The sequence below is a fragment of the Chaetodon trifascialis genome, chromosome 20, assembly GCF_039877785.1.
Source record: "Chaetodon trifascialis isolate fChaTrf1 chromosome 20, fChaTrf1.hap1, whole genome shotgun sequence".
Taxonomy (NCBI): domain Eukaryota; kingdom Metazoa; phylum Chordata; class Actinopteri; order Chaetodontiformes; family Chaetodontidae; genus Chaetodon; species Chaetodon trifascialis.
In genome coordinates, this window is record NC_092075.1 from 1966609 (window position 1) to 1991285 (window position 24677).

At 44.9% G+C, this 24677-nt stretch overlaps 2 protein-coding genes across 2 annotated transcripts in view; one reads left to right on the forward strand and one right to left on the reverse strand.

Annotated features, from left to right (window-relative positions):
* Positions 1–11: 11 nt before the first annotated feature.
* Positions 12–3581, reverse strand: ppwd1 (peptidylprolyl isomerase domain and WD repeat containing 1). The gene is made up of 11 exons (XM_070988635.1): positions 3426–3581; positions 3199–3301; positions 2979–3082; positions 2685–2805; positions 2124–2571; positions 1853–2043; positions 1573–1762; positions 1310–1491; positions 1141–1222; positions 871–1053; positions 12–250 (listed from the first exon to the last, which is right to left on the reverse strand). The coding sequence occupies exons 1-11, from the start codon at positions 3556–3558 to the stop codon at positions 107–109; spliced, it is 1881 nt and encodes a 626-aa protein (XP_070844736.1). The 5' UTR covers positions 3559–3581; the 3' UTR covers positions 12–106.
* Positions 3582–4200: 619 nt separating this feature from the next.
* The window catches only part of cwc27 (CWC27 spliceosome associated cyclophilin), a 28510-nt gene continuing 8033 nt past the window's right edge, over positions 4201–24677 (forward strand). Inside the window, exons 1-11 of the mRNA XM_070989692.1 lie at positions 4201–4413; positions 4752–4848; positions 5623–5735; positions 5829–5972; positions 6355–6453; positions 6548–6651; positions 7650–7719; positions 8319–8398; positions 8497–8530; positions 8614–8780; positions 18817–18920. Coding sequence (XP_070845793.1) covers positions 4372–4413; positions 4752–4848; positions 5623–5735; positions 5829–5972; positions 6355–6453; positions 6548–6651; positions 7650–7719; positions 8319–8398; positions 8497–8530; positions 8614–8780; positions 18817–18920 — 1054 coding nt within the window. The 5' untranslated portion in view covers positions 4201–4371. The remainder of the gene's footprint in view (positions 4414–4751; positions 4849–5622; positions 5736–5828; positions 5973–6354; positions 6454–6547; positions 6652–7649; positions 7720–8318; positions 8399–8496; positions 8531–8613; positions 8781–18816; positions 18921–24677) is intronic.

The window sequence follows — 24677 nt, forward strand, 5'->3', positions numbered from 1 at the left end:
ACTGAAACGTCTCCAGCAGAAATAAGTCACTGCACTCGTCCTCTGAGCGTTCTTTAATAAGTCATTCTGGTAAAAAAAAACATGGCTGTACAGGACAAGACGACGGTCACTTTATGGTGATGTTGATGATGCTGATGTCCTCGTACGGCTTGTCGGTCTTGGGGTTGACCTTGACGTTGGAGATCCTCTGGACGGCCTCCATGCCTTTTGTGCACCTTCCAAACACGGTGTGCTTGTTGTCGAGCCAAGGCTGCGGGAAGAAAGAGGCGGCAGCGCACCAACCGTTAAAAGCACAAACAACATGTCTGAAGCCCCTCAGGCGGACAATCTGTAACGTGTCATCTGTCGGTTAGAGAAGGACGCGGCGGTACAACTGGAGGAAGTCAGATGTTAACCGACAGGCTGCATCAGTGATGGATTCTTAAACTCTGAAGCTTTAATTCATGACTGCTGTGAGTCATTTTCTCATAAAATCTGACTTCTTTTTGCAACCAGCGGCCCCTTGTTGGCCGTTTTGTGGAGAGTTGGATGAAAAGACTGAGACCGCTCTTCACATCTGTCTGTTAGACCGTTAGCTTAGCTTAGCATATAGACTGGAAACAGAAACAGTCATCCTAACAGCCCACGAAGCTCGCTGGTCAACATGTTAAATCTTATTTGTTTCATCTGTATTCAAGCAAAGTAAAACCACAAGTCATTGTTTCTGTTTTATTTTTTACATGTTAAGCAGGCTGATCAGTTTTAACCTTCAGACAGAGCCAGGCTAGCTGTTTCCCCCCGTTTCCAGTCTTTATGCTAAGCTAACAGGCTGCTGGCTCCATATTTACCAAAATGAGCGACCTCTTTGTGCGTACGAGTCTGAGAACTTACCGTCGGGACAACAGTGACGAAAAACTGCGAGCCGTTGGTGCCGGGGCCGCCGTTGGCCATGCTGAGCGTGTAGGGGCGGTCGTGTCTCAGCGTGGCGTGGAACTCGTCCTCAAACTCTCCCCCCCAGATGCTCTCTCCTCCCATGCCGGTGCCTGTGGGGTCTCCTGTCTGGATCATAAAGCCCTGCACACGAGAAGGACAGACATGTAAGCGGAGTCACATGACTGATTCCTGCCTGAATGCGCCTGACGAACCAGGTAAGACACGCACCTTGATCACTCTGTGGAAAATGTGGCCGTTGTAGTAGCCGTTTCTGCTGTGGACACAGAAGTTCTCCACAGTTTTGGGGCATCTAAGAACAACAGAGCAAAGACTCGTTTACATCAACGAAGCGTGAAGCAGACCTCTGGACAAAGCCGTGATGTTCTGTTGAACCTACTCTACGGGGAAAAGCTTGATGTGGATGTCTCCCATGGTGGTGTGGATGATGGCGCTGTCCGACACTCTCTTGGGGCCCTCGGCCTGCGTGGCGGCCATCACCTCTTCCTTCGAGGGCTTCTCGTTAAAGATGTCTCTGTCCGAGTCCGCGCTCTTTGTGTCCTCCGGTTCTCTCTTTGAGAACTTAAGTTAGGAAAAAAATGTGAAGATTAGACAGAGAAACCAAAGCTGGATCATTTCATTTAAAGCTCCTCGTTCTCCCACCATGTAGAAGCGGTTCTTCTTGAAGGCGGTGCAGAAGATGGTGGGGTCAGACTCCACGTTCTCTAAGGCGGGGTTGTCAGACGCCTTCATCTCCACGGTGGGCGCCACATGCATGGCCTTTGCTACCCCCTGGAACAGACTCAGCTGGACCACACGGATGTTCTCCAGCTTCCCGAGGATCCGCACACATCTGAGGAACGAGACCCAGAAAACACCGACTTGACATTTGACTAAAACAGGTGCTTTGAGTCAAGGCGGTGTGAGCTTCCTGTGAACCCACCTGTTGGTCTCCACATTGATGACCTTGATGCCCAGCATAGTCCCATAGAGCACGAAGTGGCCCGTCTCGTCAAAGATGATATTTGTCAGTCGGATGCCGTCCACCTTCTCCAGCTCTCTCTCCACGGCCATCCGCCTCCCGAACTCCATGTCGGGCAGCTGCTGCCTCATCTGCTGCAGCTCTGTGAACATCTGACAGGAAGCAGCCGCGATCAGCACGTGAATGAGCCACATTAGAGGACACGCAGGCGGAACGACGTGCAAGGACTTACCGTTAACGATTCGTCAAACACTCTCATCAGTTTTCCCGTCAGGAAGCGGAAGATTCTGACTTTCCTGTCAGAGGCGATAGTGGCCATTTTCTTCCCATCGGGAGAAAACACCAGACTGGTGGGATACGTTTTGTGTTTGGCAAACTCATACAAGTCTGTGTCTGTTTTGTACTCCCAGTGCACGTGCCTGGGGAACTTGAACTCATTCGGGAGGCCGGTCCAGTATTCCAGCATTCCCGCTTTGTCAGCAGAGACGACGACTCTGAACGCGGGATTCAGGCGGATCTGGGACAGCGGCGAGGAGTGCATCTTGTCGAAGACGTGGAGGGGCTGGTTGCTTCCCCTTCCGTCGTAGACAAAGATCTTCCCTGTGGATTTTTCTGAGCAGGCCACCGTGGAAATGGCATCCCTGGGGTTGTAGATCCACTCACACTGGCCAGGCTGGAAGCTGGACGGGGAGAGGAAAACTCATTCACACTGCGAAACAGGTCTCAGCTCACCTGTAATCACTGTCTGAGCACATTTCACATGAAGTACAGTCACTTTGCAGCTTAGCCTCACCCCAGTCTCAGCATGTTGATCATGTCAAAGTTGACAACGTCGAACACTTTCATGGCCTGATCGTCACCAACAGAGCAGAAAAGAGCTCCTTCAGCGCTGACAGCGATGCTTTCGATCACACCTGCAAGAACAACGTCAGGACTCAGCGCACCGTCTTATATCTGAGTGAACAATACAATGTGTAGACACGAAAGGAAAGGTAGCTCATACTCTTTATCGCTTCTCATCAATAAATAAATAACTAACTAAATAAAAACACTATGATGAATGCAAAGCGATAAATTCACCGCATACCGAGATGACTTCGAAAGTGTTTGACAAACTCGATTCCCTCCTCCTCCTTCTTCTTCCAAAACTTGACATGGCCATCTTGGCTGGCCGTGATAATGAAGTCTGTCCTGAAAACATGAATAAGTAATATGTGGAAAGCATGAAGTGGGAACGCAGTCCCGCGAGGCCACAGTCACTTGAAAACACTGTGACAAAGTCAGATGTTTACTGCAAAACCACTTACTTGGAACAAACTATGTGTGTGATAACGTCTCTGTGCATGTAGCTCCGTTCATACATCGCAGCTGAAGGAAGGTTTTCCAGGTAGACACGCTCAAATTCAAGTACTGACAAAAACAAAACAAAACCATCCAGCAGTTAGCGGGAGTTTGGTTAGCAAGATTAGCATTGTTTAGCAGGAGTCGTGGATCAACCAAAATATGTCAAATTATCTAAGCGCCAGAAACGAACCTTTCCTTTTCTTGGCCTTTGTAGCCTCGCTTGGCATGGGTCCGACCCATTCATCCTCTTCTCCATCCCCATCTCCATCCTGATTATCCTCTGCTTTTCGCTTAAGTTCCACATTGTTTTCAGCGGCCGCCATTGCTACGAAGCTTCCGCGTGGTCCATTCTGAATTACGGCACTTCCGTTCAGCGCCTGGACGTCTGAATTCTCTCTCACCCATTTTGACACCAGCTGCCTAATATCATGCTATGTTTTCTGAAAACCGATTATTTTTTGCTACGTTAATTTCTATACAGATTGTATTTTGGGCTGGATGTACAGTGAGCGATAAAAAAAAATGGCTTGTTTATCGGTATGACACAGATACAGGAACAACAACGTCCACCACTTAAAATATTATTTCTTCCGGTTCCAGAATAAACCAGCGTCAACACACGGTGGCAAGAATGTAATCAGTGCTTCCAGTCAGTGTTTTTAATAATTTAATTTGAAGTATTTAAAAAAGATTGGCAGCGGGAGAACAAAACTACTGTTTTGTTTCTGACGGTGTATTTTCAAGGAGCACTTGGGTCAAACCAAAAGTCAACTATAGGGGGGTAAATAACATTTCTTGGGATTGTTCTGTCACTAGAACATTTGCTCGTTGATACCCATGTAAATTAATCATCCACTAAATCTGGTATTAAAACACGTGAACTAATTCAAATGTTAATATCCAAATTAATGAAAAATACAGAATTCTTTTATTTAGAACCCCCCACGGACTCGGAAGTAAACAATAAGCTCACGCTTATGGCCAAGATGGCTGTAGAGACGAAGTTATGATATTTGTCACTTGTAGAGCAAGCTAATGAAACAACCGTTACATAGTGTTTTCTCAGTTTTCAGGATCAGACAGCGTGAAAAAACATAGTTTTCTTGCTTTAACGACAAACAAACCTCAGCGGCAGAATGAGCAATATTTACATTCAAGAGCCTCCAACAAACGGAAAGGTGAGCGCCACTTTTTGCGGTTTAAAACCTGCTTTGTGTTTTCATGTGCATTTCGAACAAGTCCTTCGATGTATGTTTTGTTTTTAGAGTTATAACGACGAGGGGGACGTTTGGTTTGGTTTGGTTCGTTGCACGTTTCGCTGAAGACAGTATATGCCGCAATGTAACGATCGTAGCTCTAATATTCAATCGTGCTAACACCACTGCTGTGTTGAGCCTTCAGTGTACGACCTGCAGCAAACCCGATGAAACGTTTGAGTTGGAAATTATTTTACTTTCTTTTCTGACAGCAGGTAAATATGAAAATGTGGTTCTAATCTCCCACTTTGTGATCTCAGGTCCTGCTGAAGACCTCAGCCGGTGAGATTGACATCGAGCTGTGGTCTAAGGAGGCTCCTAAGGCATGCAGGAACTTCGTGCAGCTGTGCATGGAAGGTAACAGCCCAAAGCCAGCCGTGCTTCCGGTGTAGTACCTCAGAAATAAATGCCAAAAACTGTGCAAGGAAACACATGCATCCACGGTGAGATGCTCAGATTTATTGGAAAATCTGCCTTAAATGGCACTTTGAGTTCACAGTGAGTCATGTTTGTTAGGACCTAATGTTTCTGGGGTGTCCTGGAGGTTTCCTGGGAGCAAAATTAAATGAACCCTCTACCAACATATCTCCTTTACCGCTTTCTAAAATCACATCATAATCTGCATTTACCACCATGGCGGCCCCTGAGCTGCAGGCTCAGGTTGTAGCTGGTTTGATTAAACATCCATTAATCTAAAAATGGACGAAACTCAAATCCACCATCAGTATTTCACTTTTTACATTAATTGTGAGTAATTCTTTACTTTCTGGGTCCATAACTTTCCTGGAACAAACTCTGTAATTTGGTGCTAATTATCGGGAAAATGATTCATGTTATTGAAATAAAAGCTCAATTTAAAACTCAGCAGTAATTCATCACTGATTTATTATCACACACGGTATTTTCCAGGTATGTTGACTTTCATGCTTGCCTGCAGACGAACGAGACTCTTTAGTCTTTAAACTCTCGGGTTTATTGCTGTTAAATAACTGGAAATGTACCAGTTGAACAGCGTCTCTGTTTTCCTTGTAATTACTCTCAATTTACGTAGTTATTTCCAGGAACCTCGAGATGTTCCAGGCCTGTAAAATATAACGTTGGCTTATTGTCTAATGTGTGTCTCTCCTCCAGGTTACTATGACGGCACAATATTTCACCGTGTGGTGCGAGACTTTATCATTCAGGGGGGCGATCCCACCGGAACAGGAGCAGGAGGAGAGTCGGTGTATGGCCGACCGTTCAAGGTCAGACTGATGATTCATGAGTTTGAATAAGAAACTCACCCGTATGGCAGCATGAAGCGAACACTGAAGCCGTCTTTCTCTTTAAACTTTCAGGACGAGTTTCACTCCAGGCTGCGCTTCAATCGGAGAGGTTTGGTCGCCATGGCGAACGCTGGGCCGCATGACAACGGCAGTCAGTTCTTCTTCACCTTGGGACGCGCCGACGAGCTCAACAACAAACACACCATATTCGGCAAGGTGCGTGTTCACGTCCGTCCCGGTCGGACGTCTGTCCCGGGACGTTACTGCCCGAGTCAAACGTCTCCTGTGTGCACGGACTGTGTGTGTATTATTACCTTTATTTAACCAGGAAGTCCCATTGAGATTCAAAATCTCTTTTATAAGCGAGACCTGGCCAAGGTAGCAGCCAGTCAGAACATATTAAAATGTAGCAAATACAACATATTAAACAAACAAACAAACAAACAAAAAACATACAATATTCCACAATAAAACAACAAGAACAACTATTAAAACATAGCGGAGCGAACCTCTCAAGAAAAACAACCACGTCTCCGTCACCACATTGTTTATGATGCTCTTAAATGTATGAATTGATATGAGTTTGTGCCTCTTGCAGGTCACAGGAGACACAGTTTACAACATGCTCAGATTAGCAGAGGTTGAATGTGACGACGAGGAAAGGCCTCTGAACGCCCACAAGATAAAAACCGCCGAGGTATTTTCTTCCTCCTCTGCTTCTCTTCTCCACCCGCCTGACAGTTCTTCAGTGTCTCACGTCTCCAACGTTAAAAAGCTTTTGTCTCATCCAGGTGCTTCATTGTCCTTTCGATGACATTGTGCCTCGTGAATTGAAGAAAGCCAGAAAGGAAAAAGATAAAGAGGAGGGAAAGAAGTCGCAGTCAAAAGCCACAAAGTGAGTGTTCAGACGTCGTCTGAAGGTTTCTGCTCTGCAGGTGCTCCGACTCTTTTGTTTACTTTGATGTGTTTTGGGGGTTTTTTTACCTCTTTTGTTCATTTTCTGGCTTCTTCATCTTCGACTGCTTCATCTGCTCGATCAGAGCATCAGCGGCCACATCTGCTGCAACAACAAGGGACATGGAAAAACTTTACAAATATGCATGAATGTATGCACATAGAATATTTATTCTAGTTATTTTAAATATCTTTGTGTCTGTCCCCCCTAAAGGTTGACAACATAATTATAATGATGATAATAAAACTAATAATAATTATAACTGATGAGCCAGACCAATGTGAAGTTTAAAACACGTCGCAACAGAATTAATTGATCATTAATCTCGTCACAAGACGACAGCAGCAGCTCCTGTCTGACTTCACTTTGACTGTTTTTGATGCCTGAAACAGATTTCAGGACCTCATATCTTCTTGTTCTTTGGGCTCCTCCTGAAAGTCGATGATTGGAGTCACGTTTGTCTTTAAGCTGTGTCTTTGTAAGCAGGAACAGCAGCACAGCAGGCTGGAAGCTTCACTGAGTCTCAAAATGACCATAAAACAGAAAACGATAGAAGCTGAAGGCAGCGTGACGCCGGCTGCTCCGGCGCTCTCAGATCATCGCTGTCAGCGAAGTCGATTAAACGGCTTTGAACCAAATGGCGGTTTGAGCTCCTCTGCGGCTGTCGCCTGTGATCGACTCGAGAAAGGCTTTCAAGTCTTTCAGGTTAAACATGAGACTCATGCAGGCTGATGTAGAAGTTTAGTTTGGTGCTGAACTGAAGAAAAAACAGAAGAACCAACAGTTGAAAACCTGAAGTCTGAGTCGGTTCAGCCCGTCTTCTTCTTCTCTTTCTCTTTGAATGACAGGAGCCTCATTGGGTTACCGTCCTGAAACTCACTGTCAGCTGCTGCACAGATAAATGTGTTGTTATTAATGCTTCATGGTGATTTTTGCAGGAACTTCAGTTTGTTATCATTCGGAGAGGAAGCTGAAGAGGAAGAGGAGATGGTGAATCAAGTCAGTCAGGTACTGAAATATGAAGCCCGCCTCCGTCTTTCACGTCTGCCAGGGAGCTTCAGTCGGGCGTCTGCAGGGAGTCATAACGTCACTTTTACTGAAACATCTGAAATCTATTTAAGTTGTTTGAGTCTTTTGTGTTTTTGGATGTGATGAAGGCCTCACAGCACAAACCATTGCAGGCAGAGCAAACAGGCTCTGTGTGGAAGTGAAGGTTTGATTATTTCAGCCAGACTTCCACCAAAGTCTCGTGATTTTAAATTTGGTTAATCTCAGATAATCATAAATGATGCTGATCGACAGGAGTATTAACAGACGCCCCGTCTGTTAATACTCCTGTCGACTACATCTGATGCTTCCAGCTGGGAAATTATTCAGTATTTGCTGCACCGTAATCTTTTTCAGTGGACAGTTTGTCGCCTGACGCGTCTTTGAAAATGTAACTGCTTCAGTCAGTTTAAGAAATCTGCAATGTTGCTGATTTTAAGTAATTTTCTATTAAAATTAAATAGAAGTTACACAAATCAAGTTCTCGTTCAAGTTTAAAAAATGCTGCAAAATGTATAAAATCAAAGTCAGCTGATGATCGTTCTTTCGTGTTTCTTCAGACTCTGAAGGGAAAAAGCAAAAGCAGCCACGACCTCCTGAAGGACGACCCCAGACTGAGCTCTGTTCCAGCCGTGGATGAGTATGTACACTGATCGATCGATGATCAGAAAATAAACGTCTTCTTCTGCGCTCGCAATGCTCGTCCCGTCAACATTAACCCACGTTCTGCTTTCACAGGAAAACAAAGAAGAAGACATCAGGAGGAGCCGAGGTCAGTACGGCATCCTGTGCAGATCAAAACAAAGTTCCCACACTCGCTTTTCTCTGCTTCTGAACCCCGGCGTGTTCTTCCAGACAGACGACGAAGTCAACGGCGATGCTGAAGACGACGCGGATGCAGATGAAGAGTACGACTCCGATAAGAGAGAGAAGATGAGAGAGCTCATCGGAAAGAAGCTACAGAAAGAAAAAGGAGCAGAGAAAACAGCAGAGGAGGAGCGAGGGAGGAAGACCAGCCGCAGGTATGAGCGCAGGAGTCTCAGACAGAAAGTGTGTGCAGAGCGCTGCCTGTTTCTCTGCCGCTGTAATGCAGCATGTCGGCCTGATGGGGGAGCTGTTGTTCTGCTGTCTGCAGACAAAGCGACAAACCGCTTTGAGCTTCTCTCTTCAGTTAGATGAGAGTAAACCATCCAAACTTTCACTTTTCCAACAAGCAGAGCGTTTATTAAAGCCCCGGGGAGACGAGCTGGACTCAAACAGCTGATTATGAATTCATCGGAAGATTATATTCCCGATTCTTTGATTTTTCATTTTGTGTCCTTTGTCTCAATCACAGTTCAAAACCTTGAATATTCCATCTGCTGTTGTATAATACAAGAAAAAGTAGGAAGCCCTCACAATTGAGAAGTTAGAACCAGGAAGTATTTGACATTTCTTCCTTAAAAATGGATTAATCGGTTATTAAAGTAGTTAACCTTGAAATATCATGGCCGATCCGGACGAGATGAGAGCGGCTCATGTCCTATTTAAACACTGCTGAAGCTCAGACGACCTAAAACAATCATTAACGTGTATTAATTGCTGCCTCTGCAGCAGCAAATCCCCCCAAAACACTTTGTCCTGTGGCTTCTCTGATCAGGTCGCGGTCGGATTTCAGAAGCAGTCTGACGCACTGGTTGATGTGCTGATTGATGTGTGTTTCACCGTGTTATTAAAACACGTGTGTCCCTCAGATATGACACACTTTGTGTTTACAAGCTTAAAAGCAACAGATACGAGCAGGCCAAAAGCCCCAAATACTCCATTTATTATCAAACATATGACAATGAAACTTCACATGTTACAAGCTGGAAGCAGAGACGTTGCTTTAAAGACAAATCATCAGAACAGTTCAGCCAATCATTGCAGCTCTGCCTGCGGCTGAGTCACACGTTAGTCCCTCAGTGTTATCAATAACATCTGTGCTGTCGTATTAAAGGGAGGCTGTATACAAGCTGGAAGACGCATTTGAAGAAGAATGGTCAGAAGGGAAGCAGCAGAGACCGAGAGAGATCCAGATCTTTAGTCTTCTCATGGCTCGAGCACTGGATCCTACATTTCCCACAATGCACCAAAGTGCATCTTTAATCAGAAGCCTAAAGATTTTGCACCGTGTGTTAAAAATTTTAAAAGGCCAGGCAGATGTGACCCTGGTGACATCACTGTGACGCCATGGGGGTTATTTTCCCAGACTTCGCAGAGCTGCTGCGGAGCCGCAGAGAACCAGCCGGCGCTCGGCGTGACGAGTAAACCGAACGATGTTTAAAGAAGGATCTGAAAAGTGTCACGTGTCTAAAGTCCTCACCCAGTGACCTAATTAACAGCAGCACATTGAATCCAGATAGCACGATTCCACGAACGCAGCGCTCTTGAACGTAGCGCCTCCCACGGAGGCCTGGCGTTTTCGTCATCCACATATCTTCCAGCGCTGTTTCTACGTGCGAGTGCGCGCAGCCGGCAAACACGCACACACCTCGGCCGAGGCTCACTGGACCAACATCAGTGGACCTGCTATTTGAAACAGGAATGTTGGCACTCGAACCAAATTACTTACTGTGCTGAAGTAGAAGCAAACAGCGCGTCCGCCTGAGCCAAGAGCGCGAGTGAGCTGAAGGTGAGAGTGGAAGGTGATGGTGTGTGAGACAGCTTTAGTCTGAAAATGACCTGAGGAGGACGGAGGGAGACATTTATCTTTCATCTCTCTTTGATGCCGCTTATCTCTCCTCCATATCCTCCTAACAGGTAGCCCTCAACACACATATCAACATACCCTTCTCTCATTAGCGCTAATGGGATAAGGAGTGGGCCCCCGCTCAGTTATGTGTGTGTGTGTGTGTGTGTGTGTGTGTGTGTGTGTGTGTGTGTGTGTGTGTGTGTGTGTGTGTGTGTGTGCGCGCCCTGACTGACAGCCAGGCCAATGCAGGCAGACTGTAGTATATTAAACACAAGCGCAGATTGTTTTGCTACAAGAACTGTAACCCAACACAGTGGTTTGTCTTGGCAGGGAATCAAAGCGCAGGCTGGTAGGTACAGTGTTAGTCCGGGACAAAGGGGGCATTGTTGCAGGGTGAGCGCTGCTCTCCCACCGTTGCTTTGCTTTGAGCTTTCAGCTGCTCTGAGCGCGAGGAGGAACACCGACTGGTATCTGGTCACCTGGGAAAAAAGGCCACTTTTCTCAGTCCTGTGTGATCGACGGCAGTGATGCAGGACTTTTGTTGTTTGCTCTTTGAGGTGTGCAGCGCGCCGTCTGCTCAGGCCTCAGCCGGGGGAGCGCTAACAAAGCCGATTGTGTCTTTTTCCCCTCAAAGTCGAGGCTGCTGAGACAACCTTGAAATTTGGAGTCTCCCTGAAACCAAAATAGTTTTTACATCAGGTCAAAACTATCTTACGCTGCTCTCCAGCAGCAGCCAGATGATATTCCACTGCACTCTTCCATGATTGCAAAACGCTTGGACTTGTTCACATTCGTGAGCGAGTTGCCAGATAACGGCGCACCGTACCTGAACCAAGAAAAGAGTCTCGATTGATCAAAACAGATCCTGTTTCTGCTCAGTTTGCCTCAGCTTGCCGCGATGTTTGATGTTGTTGGTAATGCCGGTTAAGCTTTTGTGCTCACAGTTTGACGCTCCTTTTATGTTTCTATTGATCAAGTCTGGTTTTTGCTGTGTTTGAAGTAGGCCTCTTTAGGGGGTTGCTTTATAAAAGACACTACTGAATGAAGTCCCAAAAGCAGTGTATGTGGTAGTCGCCACTTTTGTTAAACCCGACGGGGCATGACTGGGGAAGCAAAACGCTTCCATATGGCTGTGGGACAGTGTGAGCTGCTTCTGCCAGCAGGGCCTGGCTCCCTCTGCTGTCTCTGCTAATCGCTTTTCAGTTACTGCAGGCTGGAGATAATGACAGAAGCGCACTTCCTGTTATTTATATAGCTTGTTATCACATGCTCATATATGGCGTGAACAGAACAACAAAAAGAGGCCGCTATCAAGACATCACATCGTCCACATCACGTCCATTTACAGTATGTCATTAAAATAATAACTGTGTGTGTGTGGGAGTGTGTGTGGTCCTGTTTATATATCCCGGTGGGGACCGTAATCTGGCTGCTCATTAGTTTGCGGGGACGTCCTGTCATCCCGGGGGACCAGTTTGAGGTCCCCTGAGTCCAGACTGCCTTTTGAGGGCTAAGACCTGGTTTTAGGGACGTTCAGATGTGATGGTTAAGGGTAAGTGTCCCCGCAGGGATAGTGATACCAACTTTATGATGACATTGATAAGGGCATAATTCAATTCCGTTTATACAGCACCACAGCAGAAGTTGTCTCAGGACACTCCGAGCTGGTACTCATTATCTAGTCCCAACATGAGGAAAAACGTCCTTTTACTTCTCGTTTGGTGTGGAGTTAAATTCCCTAAAGCTCCAGTTGACATTTTAAAACTGATTCTTAGATCTGAACACTCAAAAATCTAAAAATCTTCCGTTTAATAGCATAAAAACCCACAAAAATTCACATTTGAAAAGGTGGAAGCAGTGAATATATCATTGACTTCAGTTAATTGCTGAAGCTTTGTGTGAATATTTAATCGTGACTGTGGTCAACCATGTAAAATCTCTTAATGTCTTCGTGTCAAAGGCCTTGTTGTTTCCCTCTGACACTCAAACGTGAGTCTTACCCACTCACAGAAGGATTAAAAAGAGTAATCGAGCATCGAAATAAACCTCTTGTCCGTCGTCTTGAACAGCCGTTACAGTTTGAGTCTTCATCTTGTTCTTTCTGGATTTGGTCTTCTGCCACATCGCTCCTGAAGATAGCGTCCTTCCAGCCTTGTGGACAGCGTAACTTAAATGGGACATCAGACACTAATTATCCCGCCCGAGTGGCCGTTCCCCGGACGCTGCGTCACTCTGTATTAATTGGCTGCACCTGTCTCTTGTCATCGGTCATAACCCAATGCGTTCGCAGCGAAAGGTTGCAGAGATCAAGAAAGCATTCAGCGCTGCTTTTGTGCAGAAAACTGCTTGAGATAATCCAGTTCTTGGCAGCGGGGTTGTGTATGTTTTGGAACTGCCAGGTTTACACATCTCTGGCCCACTGTAGCATGTCTGCCCCATATGGGGCACTTGCTCGCTGGAAACAGTTCCAGACAGCGATGCAGGTCGAGGACGATGGGGTTAAGGCTTTCTGAAAATTAATTAAAAAATACAGCAGAGCACCACATGGACTGTGATCAGTGTCCTTTTTCAAGCAATTCATGGCCACGCGACACTAATACAAACAACAAAAGAAGCTCTTGATATTCTAGATTCATTCCATCACGACTAACAGAAGGCCAAAGGATCCAGTCAACAGTTGCAAGGAAGATAAGCCGCTCGAAAAGAGGAACCTTGGTCCACTGCGTGGATAATGTGTTGGTCTAGATCGCTCTGCAAAGTCATGCAAATTCCTGTGTTGAGGTTGGATTCCTCCACTCCAGCTCACAGTTCTCCTTGGCTTTTGACCAAGCCATGGAGTGCCCCCTGAGGGGAGTTCACCCAGCCATCTTGTTATTCTAGCACATTCATCCACATCACTTGCTCAGTCGTTAGACTGGTTTGAGTCCACCGTAGCACGGAGAAGCTGCTGCTGCCATCCTTGTGGTGTACTTACACGAAATGAGACTTAGGTGTTAAATTTTACTGTCGAATACACGTTTGACTCGCTGCAGTCGTACCGTGCTTGTATTTTAACTGAAGCCAGCTCAACTTTATCATTTATTGCATTTCTTAGAGTCACTTGAAGGCCGGAAAATGAAAATACAGAGAAAACCAAAAAAGGCAAGGACGTCTGCTCGTACATTTTGGAAAACCATTGAATTTTTGATGAACCGTACAGTCATCGCTGGACTATTTTGAAGGTTGTCGAATTCCTATGTCAGCCTCAGACTCCTGCCAGACACTGGAGTATTAAATGCAAGGTTCTGAATCATGAGAGAGTTCTTGGTCTCCTGCCAATCACTTCATATGCTTTCTTTATGAAAAGTTAATCATCCACAGCTCTCTGGGTTTCACTTTTTTTTAATTTTCTGAAAGAATGACAGTAGCTGGCAGCCCCCTGGCAGACCCGGGCCACTGGGACTGGTGGAGATTCACAAAAAGGATCCATAATGAATGTAGCTTTGCCCATTTAGGTCTGTTTATCTGACACCTAATGACAACATCTGAGTGGGTTTTTAAGGGACTGCCAGAGTCCGATTAGTGGATGGTTGGACGGATGGATGTGTCTGTAGAGAAGAGGGCACTCTCCACAAACTCCTCCAAATCCTCTTCTTCCATCCTTTCGATGTTGCTTTTCACCTTTACAGAATAAAATCTTAATCTTAGTCTTCATCGAACCTGAATGGCTGCAGCAGCTGGACTGGATCACACCAGCTATTTGTAAATCCATTGCTAAACTAAACCGAGCTACAAAAGTCCTTCCAAAGTTTGATTTTCTAAACCAGGTTGCACCATGAAAACCTGTAAATGTCACTGTAGCATCACAAGCTGTAACATAATTGTCAAAAATAAGTTTTAAGAGCCGTTCTGTTTATCAAACTTAACTGCTAATCCTCAGCAAATGTCAACATTACTTTGTTTTATTTCTTTATGCAGAAATATTTTTTCCGCTTGGTGTTGTGCATGAAGTTTAAAGGAGAAAAGATGGAAATATCCTGTTATGCTAAGCTAACCAATGCTGTTAGGTTCATCATTTTGTCCATTTTAGATTTTAAAACATTTCCATCAAATATCAGATTTGTCGACAATATATTGATTTCGCCTCTTTTACCCTTCAGTCTGAACAATGGTAGCAAGTTAATGTAAGTAGCAAGTTAGCATATGCTTCATACTTCAGCAATTAATTGTCTGAGCGCTAACGACGTTTAGCTTGGATGTTTGAGTCAGATCTTAGTTCATTACAGATACGTCAGCGTCCTGTGTATGTTGATCCACGGTTAGAAATAAATTGTAGTACAGAAATGCAAAAAATGTTGGAGGTTCATTTAGAAATGGTGTCATCATTGGTTTGTCCACCAGAGGGCACTGACGAGGTCATTTTTCAACTGTAGAATATCACGCTAAGCACATTTCTCTGTCACAATTCGTAAATAACCAAATCGAATGGGTCCTTATCAAAAACCTATGTTTATTTCATGCTTTAAAAATTATTATTGACCTCTCACGTTACATAACGTGTGTAGAAACCAAATAATTTGTAGTGTTGTACTGTGAGGGTCTTCAGAGGAATTTGCTGAGCCTCAAGGTGTTTCTTAACAGGTGTTGTTGGGGCTTTTCCTGTCCTTTCTGGCCTCTTTTCTCTTTATTGGCACCGTAGCTGTGGAGCCGATTGTTTGGCTGTTGCCTTGGATATGTCTCTTGTTTTCTGAATGGCAGCATGTCACGGCAGGCAGCGAACGATCGCTCAGTCCAAAGTGCTCCTCACTGTGGAATCAATGCATTAAAGCTCACCTCTCAGACCTGAAGAAGAAACCGGACTGCCGCAGCAAGAGCTTTGCGTCATGTCAAGACAGCTGCTTTGACCTGCAGATGCTCTTGTTGTCAGGCTCTTCAGCATATGTAACGTGGTTTTTGTCACATTACATAAATTTGCACGTTTCAGTAATCCAGGCAGCCAGCATCTGGCCTCGTTGCACACCTGTGTGTTGCTTTCTGTTGCTTTAAAGCAGCTGATTTATACATGTAAAGATCAGTTTAGTAGTCATGAGGTGAAGTCTACAGTCTGGGAAAACGGTTGTTGTCGCTTGTGGTTGTGGAAGAGCTTTGTCGTGTCTGAGAAAACAACCCTGGAGACTATTAGCTTGGAGACCACAAATCTTTATCAGAAAATTGCATTATGGGAATTGTAGGATCCAGCGTTTTTGAAGCTTGACCCATACTTTTGGCTAAAAGTCAGGATATTTCTGCCTCTTTTGCCTTGACTTTGCTCTTTTTTAACCTCTGTTAAATGTGACACAGCTGATTAATTTTCACCCGAATGACTAATTTTGTCTGCAAAGCTGCCCTCGAACCAGGTAGTCTCATGATGGCATGTTCTAAACAGAGTTAAAGTACCTTAGCAAAAACTAACACTCTTCAAATGTAGACAATCTTCTGACTTGACCTTATTTTCATGTTGCTTTGCTCATGTCCCTCAGTAATTAAACATTTTCAGATGAAGTGGCTGTATTTACTTTTGATGGATGTCTTGGATCAAGGTGTACTAGCCAAATAATTACACCAATTAAACCAAATTTACGAGGCTTTACCTCTTGTGCGAAACTGTGAACGGCAGCTGTCGTCTTTGAATTATTGTATTATTTTGCCCACCTCTGGTTCATCACATCTGAGTAGCATTACCGCACTCTATATAAATAGTGTGCCTCAGCGAAGAGGTTTGTTGTCATTGCTCTGAGACAGAGCTGAGCAGGCGACTTCCTCACACAGGCCAAGTCTGACTCTGCCAACCAGTTCTGCTCTTGGCAACTCAGTTTGGAGTCAGCTGCAACATTTTTTCTTCATGAAAAGCGAGGACTAACGACCGTACGTCTGACTGATTCCTCATGTTTATCCTGGGGAGCAGCGGGGAAGCTAACGAGGAAGAGACATGACATCAAGTCAGCCACAGCGCTTAATATTTGTCAGGGCACTTACAGTTAAAATATCACTCAGTTTGATGCCTCGCTGCTTTGCCACAGGCAACATCAGAGTTAAGCAAAGGTAACGCGAGTGTTTGAAAGCTACAAACAGAAGAATCAAGGTTCCAGATAAAAGGGAAGAAAGGGAAAGGATGTAAATGAATGTCAGTCCAGAGAAGCAGATGTAAGAAACAAAGGCTGCCATTGTTTGGTCTGGAGATGCCTCACATGTTTCTAGGCCAGGGGCCCAGACTGTGCAGCTTACCTGTGCTTTGTGGCTCTGCAAGAGAATGGGACAAAAACAGAGCTGTCAGGCAGTACAAAAATATTATCATTTCCTAACATAACATATCTGCTCTGCAACTCGCAGTAGTCTCAATCGTGAAGGGGAACAATAATCGGCATTGCTGGCCCCGGTTCAGACTTCTAGCATTTAGCCTTGCATGAGCTGGGCTTCGGGCCACCGGCCAAAACGGACACTACCTTGAGTCAAGGAAGCAAGGATGTGCCTTGGCCTGCCTCCGTCCTCCAGTTAAAGTTTTTATAAGGGTTGCTGGACATGAGTAGTGCCCGTAATACTTAATGTGTTACCACTCAAGGAAAGGAAGCATAAAGTTTTCATGACTTGTACCACAAACAGTATTTGACAGTTGTGTATTTCATGTATCACAGAGCGTTTATGTAGTTTATTGAACACAATGTGAAATAATATCACACGACTTTCAGCCAAAGTGTTGTGCTCTGCTTTGAATGCATATTCACTGTGTGCTTGAGCTTCTGCGGAGTCTGACTTGAGTCAGACTCGAGTAATGAATATGATGACTCGGGACTTGAACTGATAAAATCATATAATCATATCAATCATAAAACATATAACACCTACAGCAGTCAGTTTTGTGAAGGGAATATCATGACCTGTTTAGGACTTGAAACATAGTGTTGTGGACTTGAAATGGGACTTGTTGGTCTTGACTTGGAATGTGACGTTGGACTTGACTTGGTTCATAACTTGTAACTTGCTTGTTGGTTTTTACTGGAGACTTAGGATTTAACTCGGGACCTGTTGGTCTTGACTGAAGACTTGACCTGGGATTTCACTTGGGACTTGTACCTTGATTGGAACATGTCAGTCTTGACTTGGGACTTCACTTAGGCCCTGTCGCTCTTAACTTGGGACTTGCTAGTCTTGACCAGAGACTCACCTGTCTTAACATGAGACTTAGTGGTCTTGACTTGGGACTTGCTGGTCTTCACTTAGGACTTGTTGACCTTGACTTGGGACTTGTCTGTTGTTTGGAACATGCAGGTCTCGACTTGGGACTTGACCCGGGCCCTGTTGCTCTTATTGTGGGACTTGTTAGTCCTAATTAGAGACTTGCCTGTCTAAATTTGGGACTTTGTGGTCTTGACTTGGGACATTACTCAGGACTTCACTTAGGACTCGTCAATCTTGACTTGGGACTCACCTCTTGACTTGGAACTTGTTGATCTTGATTTCATTCGGGACTTGTTTGTCTTAATTTGGGACTTCACTTGAGACCTTGCTGACTTTGACTTGAAACTTGACTTGGGACTTGTTGGTCTTGACATGGGACTCGATCTTGACTTGGGACTCATCTCTTGATTTGGAACTTGTTTTTCTCGACTTGGTCCTTGATTTTGGACGTCATCGTTGGCAACATTATAGACTTGTTTGTGACTTGAAAAACAACGTTTCCCACCTCTGTTCTCATGTGGACTAATGAAAATTAAGGTCCTCAGAACGTCCCACGTAAGAACTTAAACATGGTTCTAGATGCTTTTTCCCAAACACGCTTGTATTTTCTCAGTATTTTGCGGCACGAGACAAAGCAATCTGTATTTGTTTCCACTGTTAAGTGACATCATCAGGATGAGTTAATTGCAGCTTCACTGAATGAATGAAAATGACTCATCCCAAAAGAGAGAAACACTTTTTTCTCAGTCCAGTCGGCTCAACCTCGGCGCCCCTTCTAGAACTTTTCCAGGAGCCCACAGGGGAGACTAATTACTTCATCCAAGCCTTTAATGTACGTGCTTCATTCTGACACTTTATGTGTTTTTTCTACCTGCATAATTAACCACGAGTGCTTAATTTAAAGTTCCAGAACAGTCGACGTTTGGGTGTAAAGAGCAGTGACATCGAGGGTGTTGATGTAATTTCTTTTAATGATGTATGTGCTGATTTCACAGCGGGAGCCAAGAGTCTGCTGAAGCTGTTCGCTTAGTGCGTCGTGACTGATGTTTGTCTGTGAACCTGCTGCTCTGTCATCGTCCTCGTGCGCTGCAGGTGTAATCCTTAATGCCGTTTATACACGTTGACTTTTAATTCTTCTCGCTTCTCCGCAGTGATGAATTGCGGAAAGAGGCGCGACAGCTGAAGAAGGAGCTGCAGGCCATAAAGCAAAGGAAAGAAGAAAGTTCAAAACCTGCTGTGGAAGAAGTCAAGGACGGTGAGCAGATTTCACTCCTCTGCATTTGCTCACGGACGGTTTTCCATTATACGGTGGATTTATTGATGATGTGTTACACAATGAGGTGCTTTTTAAGGAAAAGCAACTCTTTCACCACAGAGCTCTGAAAGTGTGAACAGTCTCTAAGAGGGTGGTCCCTGCTACATTCTCTGCTAATGGACACTAAGACAGGCAACCCTCTGATTTTGTCAATTAGTTGCAGACGTCTATTTTCCCCCCCAAGGGTCTGCATTTTTGTGTTAAAGCTCAGAGAAAATTGCGTGGGCGCATGTTGTTTAGTGGCTGCCATAGCTGCACATCAAACCCTTTGTGTGTTTGTTAGCTTGCAGCTTTGGCCGACGTGAGTCTGTAAAAAATCTGCCCCCAAATCTCCTCGGGTCCTCACCACACTGCAGTCTGTCATAATGCCGTCAATCTCGGGATTTTTGCTGATGCTGAAACACATTTTTGAAAATTACCAAAAACCGCCTAGGCGCAGAGGTTAGCTTGAGGTTGTGCGTATTTTCTTGTGCAACAAAACAAAATAGTTAGCGGGGGGTTCCGCAGGGACCGACCTAACCGTGGGATTATCAGCAGCCAGAATGCACTGAAGACCATGATGGGCTTTTGTTGCTCAAACATTGTTTTTGTCTCCACAAACACTGATGGTTTTTCTGTTTCTAAACACAGACACTGAGCCCACTCTTGACTCGCTGCTGATTGGTTCAAGATTTTAGGTGAAAGAGCACAAAATACAATCGTCACATTGTGCTTTAATGCTGGGATTAACTGAGATTCTGTCGCTGAGTCTGATTTAATGTGTTGCTCTTAGTGATATCTGCATAGAGTTAAGCTGTTTCTGCAAACACACGGAGCAGAAAGAGGCCTTCTCTTAATAGATCCAGTTATAAACTCAAGTGTTGAGTCAGTAACAGCGCTGCATTGTTACCCCGAGTGGCAGCTAGCCTAAGCTCCTCCATTATCTTACAAGGTATTTAAACTCTGCCAGGGACCTTTGTTTTGTGCGTCTCTGGCAGCTTAGCCAGAGGCAGGAGTTTCTTTTAAGAGTTCCTCATTACATTTCTGTGTTGGAAGCAAAAGTTAATTCCATTAGATGGAATTCTTAGATGTCATGGGCCAATGGCCACTGCAGGGGAGACGGATGTCTGCTCAAATGCTGTAAATCTTAAACTCAGCTCAGCCACAGAGGAACACTGTGGCGAGGGCTCGTTTTATCTCGTCCCGCCGGAGCAGCGGCGCGCACACTTTAAGGCTCGCTCTGACACTGCCGTCCCCGAAAGCTTAAATCACTCGGCTGGGTCTGCTCTGACCTCTGTGAGGGTCAGCCTCTGGTCTCATTTCACTCACATGCTTCCCACACTGGTCAGTGTCGGCTCAGCAGGGCTGCACGTGATCTGAAGGATTTTGAGGCTGCAGCTAACGTTGATTCATCAATCTTTGTTCGTATTTAAGTACGTTTTATAAAGAAGTGTCAGAGCTGTAGGTCGTTTGACCCAAAGATATTCAGTTTACTGGCACAAATGAGCAAATCTTAACAATTAAGAGGCTGGAAGCAGAGAATATTTGATATTTTGGCTTGAAAAAGTACCTCAAAAGATTCTTGCTTTTTGCAATTGTGAAAATTATTTGATTGGGCGGCATCTAATGAGCATGGTAGTGCACGTGCCTCACAGCAAGAAGGTCGCCGGTTAGATCTCCGGGTCGGGCAGGGCCTTTCTGTGTGAAGTTTGCATGTTCTTCCCGTGCATGCGTGGGTTCTCTCCGGGCACTGCGGCTTCCTCCCACAGACCAAAAACATGCTCATTAGGTTAATTGGTGACTCTAAAATTGTCCTTAGTTGTGAGTGTGAGCATGAATGGTTGTCTGTCTTTGTATGTTGCCCTGCAATCGACTGGCGACCGGTTCAGGGTGTACCCCGCCTCTCGCCCGTTGACAGCTGGGATAGGCTCCAGCCCCCCCGCAACCCCGGAAAGGGATAGTCGGGTATAGAAAATGAATGAATGAGTTATTTGATTGTGGAAATAAAGCAGCAGCGTCGCGGCAGCTGCACTGAACGCTCTTCATGATGAGCACGAGTCAGAAACCAGATTTTTGAATGTAGATGTGGAAATATTCCAGCTCCACGCGATGTTTCCCCCGCCGCCTCTCTGATGTCGGTCCTCTCTCTCGCTCCTCTGTCAGTTCAGTGAATTAAGAGTTTATTCCAACCAAACCAGAATTACTGATGATTACTGGAACAGTGAAAAGACGAACCAAGAAGGTTTTGGTGAGTTTTATTTTGTTTTTGTGTGTTTTACGATGATAAAATTACTGTTTTTGTGAATGGAGTCTGGTGGCTTTGGCGCGATCCATGTAACAGACACAAAAAACATGGGAAAATAGGGTCCATAATCAGATAATAAGTGACCAGAATTCCTCCTGTTTGTCTGGGACATTGAAGACTTCCAGGACACGTGGACCTGCACCAACTGGAAACTCTGCACACAGCATGGCTTTGGTTTAATTAAATGTAGGTCAAGCTGAAACAGCACAGTATCAGACATTATTTAGCTTGTTTGAACAATATTGCTCAAAATAGATCCTTGAATGGTTCAAACAATAGCAGTTTTGACAGCTCTTCTTCTCATACATCAAGTGGTGGACACTCAGCAGTATTGTGCTCCGCCTGTGGCCTGATCCAACCTCAATGCACCATCTAAACCGAATGTGGAGGTGCAGCGAGCAGTGTGACCCCAAGACGGCTTCCTTTTAATGGTGACGAGCGTGAATGACGCATCTTTCAAGTCCCAGTGGGAGAACATACGACTGACTGTTGTTTCAACACAAAGTTTTACTAAAGAGCATCACGGATGCGTGTGGACACCATGTGAAGGTTTGAACAGCTGCAGACACTCAGCACGCTCACATCACGGCGGTCGGAGCCAAAGGTGGCGCTTCTTTTTGGCCACAGATCCGCCGAGTTTGGTCTGTGGGAGCAAACATTACTCGATGGTTGCGTGGTATCGAGAAACGAAGTGCCAACCCGCCGTGCCTTGGCAGCCGCATCACTGAGCGTTTGATGATACCCTGCTTTACTTCCAAGTGAGAAAAAACAGACAAACCAAAGGATTGATGATATCTTTCATATTGGTCTTAATTCTTTGTGGTAAGAATCAGAATCGGCTTTATTGGCCAAGTATGTGTACACACTGGAGGAGTCTGACTCGGTGAGGCGGCTTCGTGCAACACTGACACACTCTAAGATCATTTAGTGGATATTTGAGCTGGATATTCGTCCTACAGTCCTACATTTCCAGAATCCGTGATATCGCTCGTTTCTGGTGCAGTTTGAAATGACTCGATGGCTGAGACTCATAACGTCTGTCCCCCAGCAGGGACACACCCGTCTCTCCTCATGCCGTCAGCTGTCTCACAGGCAAAATGCCCAAAAAAAGTCTGAAAGAATTAGAAAGATGTTGATGACACAGTGAAAACTACTAATTTTGTGTTTCATGGCGCTTTAATAATATCTCTTCAGTCGTTGTAATGTTTTTGTTTTTGTTCTTTTTCTGTCTGTGGCTTTAAATTAAGGTTTGACGATGTTTGTGTATTTGTTAAATCGGCGTCGGCGTGAAGTGGTCGCTGGTTGTTTTGACATTATTCAGGCTACAAGTGGAAAAAACATAATTATTTTCATCAATATGGAGATCAAGATAATTTAACACAAAGACTGATTTTGGAAATGTGCTTTTATTGAAGCTTAAAAACACTTTTTAACAGTCCTTTAACTTTAAATATAATTCAACTGAGGAAACAACAGCAGAATAAAAAGTCAAAGTCGCACAAATACACAAGAACATCAACACAATACATTAATGATGCAGGACCTGAACAGTCAAGTCAAATATAAATATAGAATATTATAATATTTATATGTATATATATAAATTCTATGTATATATTTAAAATTTTATATAAATCTAAAAAAAAGTCTCATAATAATGATAAAATAAATATAAAGCAAGGCTTGCTGACATCCTTTTTGGTCGCTCAGAGCACCGGTGCCGTACCAGCACAAACAGATGTGCACCAGAATCCGAGCTGGCTCGATCTGGTTTCAGTAAACAGTGACGTGAACTCAACATGGCGCCTGGTGGAGAGCAACTCTGGGCGTTAACGGAGGGATGAAGGCACCGCTGTCACAGAAATTTTTTAGACTAAAATCGTGTTGAAGATAAAATTCGGCTCATTTGTCTCACGTCTAGTTTAATACGTTCAGGCTAAAATGAATGTTAACGTCTTTATTCACTCCAGCCGAGTGTTTTCACTGCTTTGCTCCAGTTTTTCTGCCTGTCGCACTGACTCTCATGTGACTCTCACAGTCCTGCATGAAGCCGTCCTCCTCCCCATGTGCGGGGCATCACTCTCAATTGCAGTCAAAACCAAAATGGTCTCATCAGAATTCATTTTTTTAACCTTTTTGACGTTTTAAAAAAGTCATCACTTGAGTTTTCATCACTTGAATTCCGGCGTGTTCCTGCCGTCTGGTTTTCTCTCTGCTGGCATGATCGCCGGCTGCCGGCGCCAAAAATAAGAGAGGCACTCTGAAACCGCCGTCCATTCAAAACCCACCGTCTTCATCCCACCTCCATATTATACCGGTTACGCCTGCGCGCTCGTGGTGTTGTGCATTGTTGACGTTGAAGAAAGTGATATTGGAAGCACCAATTACCTGTGATCCAGATTAGCATGTTTGTCCTGCGCCGAGCTTTTTCTGACCAGCTCGTTTTCTCTGCAGCCTCGTGAAACTCAAGCCGTCTTTGCTGTTGCATAATCGAAGAGGGATCGTCGGCGCTGACCCCGAAGCGCTAACTGCTAATCATTTCTGATGTGCTTTTGATTGATGGTCCGCAGAAATGTTGCCTCACAGCTCGGCGCCGTGCTGCTTTGACTTTTCTTTGAAAACTGTTGATTGTTGAACAGACGGGGAAGCTTCCACGGAGGAGCTCGTCGTCCACAACGGCCTTCGGTTGCTACAACATCAGCGCTTGATTTGTGGCTGTTTGAGCCCAGGTGACAGCAGAGGGGAGGAATGTAGTTAGAAAGGCCATCAAACTCAAGGATAGTAGTTAGCGACAACAGCTGGAGAGGGAGAAGTGCGCTCCTCGTGGAGGACCTCGGGGCATCATCAGTCAGCATCCAGCATGTCGCAGGCTGCAGCGGGGAGGCCGAGCAGGAGAGGTGACGGGGGGAGATGGAGGGAGATGACTTGTTGGTCTCATAAATCAAGACAAAGAGGTTCGCCCCTCGAGCAGCAGAGCAGACGTCCACGTTGACTCCGCAGGAGACGGGATGAGCGCGGTGCTTCCATTTCCAGGCCTGCGTGCGATCGAAGTGTTCGAGGCCCAAAACAATAATCCCACGTTTTTCTTAAATGATACACGACCCGAACGCCTCGCGGGATGGGAGGGATATTGGATGGAATATTTAAGATAAGATAAGATCAGACTTTACTGATCCAAGTATTACAAAGAAGTAGTATACAGGATATGTAGATGTACATTATGTACAGATTGTAGAAACACTACTGTCAGTATTCTTATGAGAAAACTACCGATGTATTAATAATATCATTTGAGATTTTTCTAATTAGTGTTTTACAGCAGAGTTCTGACCTCATAACCAATGTGTTGATTTGGAAAAACTGTCTTAAAAAGTCACCTTCAGACGTTAAGATGCAGAGATAAAGTGCAGTCG